General features: G+C 36.5%; 1 protein-coding gene across 3 annotated transcripts; it reads right to left on the minus strand.

Moving 5' to 3' along the window:
- Positions 1 to 589: 589 nt before the first annotated feature.
- On the minus strand, positions 590 to 5,257 carry LOC125472976 (integrator complex subunit 3-like). Of its 3 annotated transcripts, XM_048575165.1 has the most exons (4): positions 5,066 to 5,257; positions 4,776 to 4,862; positions 3,881 to 3,980; positions 590 to 3,480 (listed from the first exon to the last, which is right to left on the minus strand). In XM_048575165.1, exons 3-4 carry the CDS (start codon positions 3,883 to 3,885, stop codon positions 747 to 749), a joined length of 2,739 nt encoding a protein of 912 aa, XP_048431122.1. In that variant the 5' UTR covers positions 3,886 to 3,980; positions 4,776 to 4,862; positions 5,066 to 5,257; the 3' UTR covers positions 590 to 746. The 3 variants fall into 3 exon arrangements, with proteins under 3 accessions (XP_048431122.1, XP_048431123.1, XP_048431121.1); XM_048575166.1 differs by lacking the exon at positions 4,776 to 4,862 and having other exon boundaries at positions 5,070 to 5,257; XM_048575164.1 differs by lacking the exon at positions 4,776 to 4,862.
- Positions 5,258 to 5,517: the final 260 nt, after the last annotated feature.

Below are 5,517 nucleotides of genomic sequence, written 5' to 3' on the forward strand. Positions count from 1 at the left end.
TCAATATTAAAGTAGATTACTTTAACATGTGAAATGTCCGTAAAATATGATCATATGATTGGTTTTAGGGCACATTTCCCACAATCTCCCACTTGCACTAGAGCCAATTAGCTTGGTCATCATTGATGATACCTCTTCTGTAGTTATTTCAAAAATGGCTGAGTTGTAGGCCTAGACAATGGATATTTATATGTTATCCATATATAAATCTAAGGTGAAAACAGAAAACTAATAAAAAATATATACAGGTTCACGTCCTATAACTTTTCACAACCATTTGCAAAGCATATCGTAGTCAAGCAAACATGCCTTCATTCTAACCAATAAAATATAACAAAAATAGAACACTGAATGTCAAATACTCATGTAGTCATGTGCTAATTCCCTTGACAATACAATATGACTCTCATGCAGAAAGCTTAATATATATGCCGGTGTGTCTCTGTATTTCTCAATCTGAAAAATAATCTGTATTTATCTTATTATGAATCAGTTTACAGATTTATAGTCATGCACTGAAGAGAAGAGTCAAAGATCTTATAAAAGAGTCAAATGTCGTGTAACATTTAATAATCTAATAAATGTCACATATATAGAATGAACTCATAAGATTTATAACTAGTCTGATTTGTCTGTTAGTTCTAAATTGTATCATAGATCAATCATACACTCAAGATCAAATTTTACAATATGAGATATAGAAGTCTGAACAGCTTACCTTCCAATGAAACACATTTCATAACCCGTCATACTTGTCGCATTGCATTTTTGCACATAGTATTTAAGGATAAGTTGCCAGAAATATCAGTGTCACTCCCATTAAAATACTTCAATAACCACAAAATGGCAGAACGGTTTATCATTCCTGCTGAATCATGAATGACGAGATCCCCATTTTTGCTCTCAACTTTTTCTGAAAACTCAGCCAAGCTTTCAAATAGCATGGAGCCATTAGATACGGCCCATTTAGCCATAACAGCAGAAGCAAAATCCTGAAAGACAATGTTAGGTAATAGCATGAGAGCCCCAACAAGCTCAGGCGTGGGTGGACAGCAACTACAGAGTGTAAGAAGACCTTCAACAGCAATGGCACTCGCATTTGCATCTAATTTCTCTAACCAGAAAAACTTTGAAAGTAGTCCCTGCACTTGCACCGTCGAAACCGCTAGCTCTGATCTAATCAAGCCCCAGAATTTATGTTGTTCCACACAACCCCAATTAAGGGAATTCTTCATTAAGCGGAAAACTGTTTCAGTATTCTCACCAAAAATGGAAAATCTTTTCAAGCCAATCTCAATTTGTATATTAACAAGATCAGCATGATCTAATTGACCAACAAGTAGCTTGACGATGCCTTCCTCACCAATGGACATATCAGAAAGATGACAATAGACACTGGAAAACAAGAATTTTAATCGCTTCCTCTCCCACACAGAACAAGTCATTATGTCAGAAAAAAGGAGCTGCGGCAGAGAATTTTCAGTATCCTTGAATAAGGCAGTTCTTGAACACACAAGGAAGCATTTGTAGGCAGCAAAGGCACCATCGACTAACATTGCAACTAACTTCTTTTCTGCTTTAGAAATAGACTCAATAGTTTCATATGAGTTTTCAGTTCTACCATGCAAAAAAGAAAAGTACCCATTGACATGATATAGCAGCAGACGGATGCCTGAATCACTTGGAGTAATAGAATTAACGTCAACCACGGCATCTCCAAAAAGACCCACCATGCGTGCCTCATAAGCTAGTCTTGATGCATACAATAATAACCTTGCTCCAACTGGAAAACCATTCTTTAACCAGAATAGAAGCATAGCTTGCATATTTTGATGCTGTGAAAGAACAAACATACGGATAATTAAGGATGTAGCAGACCCAACATCATCACCGTTTTCAGGACTATCTGGATGAAAATCGAGAGGAGAAAATAATTTGGACTCACTCAATTCATACAACTTTTTTATTTTAGAAGATAAAACATCCGGGAGAATGAAGCCACTCTCTGGTCCTTGGCCATCAAAACTCACAAATAAAAGTAACAGTTCTTCCAAAGTACAAAGAGCCATTGGATTTGAATTTTTAATTGCTTCTCCAAGATTATGAATCAAATTGTCTATATCAAGAACTTGACCTTCCCTGTCCACTACTAATGGACTATGGGAAGGAGCTGCATCATCTGATATCATAACTTTAGGTTCAGCTGATTTGATACTAAACCTGTCTCCTTGGCTACATTTTGGTTGCCATTCTGTTAATGGTAATGGAGTTTCCATACATGAAGAGTTCGAACTCACAAAATCAGCAGGATGGCAAGCTTGTTGCAACTCTTTAGAAATTTCAAATTTCCTACCTGACAAAAACCTACCAAGCCTCTCTTTCAATATAGGAGACAATGCATCACAAGAGGTCAAGACATCGAGTGAACAAATCACTCCTCTCTTAACAAGTACACTAAAAGAAGATGACACACCTTTAGCTAAGATATGGTAATGTTCCACGTCATAGTTGTCCATAAGAAGGAACAAAAATTCAAGAATAGTATGAGTTACATCAATGTATCTGGGTATAGAATAGACCATTAATAACATTGCCGGTTCAATATCCATAATATTGTCTACTCTTTCCTCGAAAAAGAGCCAATCATAAAGTAGAGCTAGTTTCACATTCGCTTCAACATAATTCTTCGTGCAAGATTTGAAAAGCCAACCCATAACAGCCCATCTTGGAATGACATCTGACTGAATGATTTCATTGGTCGGGTGGTAAGCACAACATATAAAGCGAACAATGTCAATTATGAGAGTCTCTCTGTTTGGTTCAAATAGAAACTTCTTGGAAAACCATGCCTGATGACGCTTCTGGTTTCCCAACTTCACATGAGTGAGCAAAAATCGTAAATGGGCCTCCATTTCTGGAGTAATCCTAAGTAACATATACTCGCTTGGAGTCCTTGTGTTATAGAGTTGTGGAATACCTGAAAATCCCTGAGCCTTAAATTCGCCGCGATTCAATACCAAATCCTTCCATATTGTTCTAAACTTGGGTAAATGAACCAAATCTTGTAGAAGTCGAACAAGATCCCTGCCAATCTTCAAACACAAAGGAAACTTCTCCTTAAAAACTTTAATGCAAAAATCGACCTCCAATTGCTTTAATGCCTCTAATTTTGGATTGCTTAACAACCTACAGTGATCAGCTAATAACCGAAGATATGTATACAATCCACTAGTCAAAATCATCGGTTCTACTTCTAACAAACAATCCCATTTGGTCATAAAAATGCTCACCATCTCAAAGCAAAGCCACAGATTTCCATCACTATAATCCCCTCCAATAATTTGCCTCAACAAGCAAACCAACAAACCATCAACACCTACTGCTAGAACATTGATCAACTCCTTAGTAACCCAAATTAATTGAGACTTCACCGGTTCAAGAAGTTTCACATACAGTTCATTCACAACCTTGACTAGCAAGCTAACAAACCAGAAATACCCACCAGTGACAATAGCATGTAAGTGCTTCATATGTGTTTTTCCAACATGGCTTTCACATAATACACCATAAAGGATCGCTTTGTTGAGCAACAAGTATTCTTGTGGGTTTGGAATTGTTAATGAAAAAGGGGGCCTCAGTTTTGGTTCAAGAAGTTCAAAGGCTTGTCTCAGAGAGAGCTCTATTGGGTTTTCAGCTTCATGGGAAGAGGTTTGAATTAGTTTCATTTCCACGTCTGGTTTATATAGAACAGCTGTAATGACCCTCTGTGTGTAATTGGGGAATAATGGTAGTAGAATTGAGTTAAGAGACTCAGAGGTTACTGAAATTTAACTTAGCAAATCATATTTAATGGAGACATAGAAATAGCTGAGGGGAGCACCTCATAGCAGATCTTCTGTATATTTCAATAACAAAAAGTTGGGCACTGGTTAGCGGCTTCTTGGATCACGCCACTGCTCATAGTAGCTCATCGAGCACACCTGCATGAGTAGAATAAAAACAATCTAAGAAATGTATACATAAGAGCTATCGCAGAGAACCCCAACACTCTGTATAGTCAGGTAGTAAATCAAGGAGCCATATCCAATGCAAGAGAGCATTGTACCAGCTTCTTTTTCTTTTGGATAAAAAGAAACTCGCAACAGAACTACTAGTACAATACATTGAGAGACTCCAGACTGAAAAAAGAATAATCCCTAAATTATGGAGATACCAAAGTGCATAAAGTAAGCCCAAAATCCAACTCTCCCCACACATTATCCACCCACCCTCTAACATCGTAAAAAGTCCTATTTCTTTCCCATCTCAACCGATCATCTTCATTACGATCTCTCTAATAGATATGGGATTCACATACCCACCTAAATTAGAGAGATTGTATACAACACGAGCAGTAGAGATGGTAATTATAGAGCAACGGTCAATTTTGACTGAAACTATTTTTCTTAGAAACTATATTTTAGGCATGTGGGTTATGCACAACCTCATTCACGTAATGTTTTCTTTTTCCTTTTTTTTTTGTCTAAGAATTTTCTTTTTATTAAAAGGCAACCTCATTGATGTAATAATCTTACTATTAAATGTTCAGAATCCTACATTAATATTAGTAAAATACAAATATGAATATAGGTATGAAGGGTTTTCTGACATTTAGTATGAACGGTATAATAACATCGGCAAGTAAACGAAATTGTTTCGTTAAACCTATAACATTTAGCCCTTCATGACTAGAGATTAAGCTGGATACAGCAAGTGATTATGCAATAGAGCAATACCATATTCAGACGTTTTAACAAACACTTGGTGTGCAACGCTGCCAAGAAACCAAAACCAATCGGGAAAAACGGCCAGCGCCTTCTTAACTGGCAAAGGCATACACAACCAAGAATTTCAATTTTAAGGAGCCTATGAAAACGATTGGTGGATAGCAGACAATAGGAAACATCAACTCTACAGATATACGTATACATATATGTGTCAGTGTGTGTGTATATATATATATATGTATGTATATGTGTATGTATGTATGTATGTATGTACATATTCACGAAAGAAGAACACTTACATACACGACTATACGATATATCGGGGGAGCTCGACGCGAACTTGATTACTTGGCCGCTGTGACTGAGAAGAAAAGGCGCGGAAGGAAGAGAAGGTCGGGAAAACGGTGACGAAGCAAGCGTGGCGACATAGGTGCGAGTAACCCAAGTATCGCGAAAGGGTAATGCTACGGCACAAATTTAATAAACAAAACACATAAAAATTGATGATTGAATTATATTTGAGTGTTAATTCATGCCCTTATTTCTTATTGTTACATATTATTGAATTTGCAAATTTAATCTACTTAACATTACTCATTGTAAAATCATCTGCATTATTGAGAATGCGCTGCTAAGATCATCTCCAATCATTAGAGATAAAAGTTTAAAATTTTAAATTAGAAAAGTTTAAGTTATAACCCAGAAATTGCTTTTTTTTTCCTTAAATAGTTATGGCCTAAAATTTTAGGAA

Source organism: the organism of the source record quoted next, unplaced genomic scaffold (assembly GCF_019419815.1).
Source record: "Pyrus x bretschneideri cultivar Hongxiangsu unplaced genomic scaffold, Pyrus_bretschneideri_v1 Contig79, whole genome shotgun sequence".
Classification (NCBI taxonomy): Eukaryota; Viridiplantae; Streptophyta; class Magnoliopsida; order Rosales; family Rosaceae; genus Pyrus; species Pyrus x bretschneideri.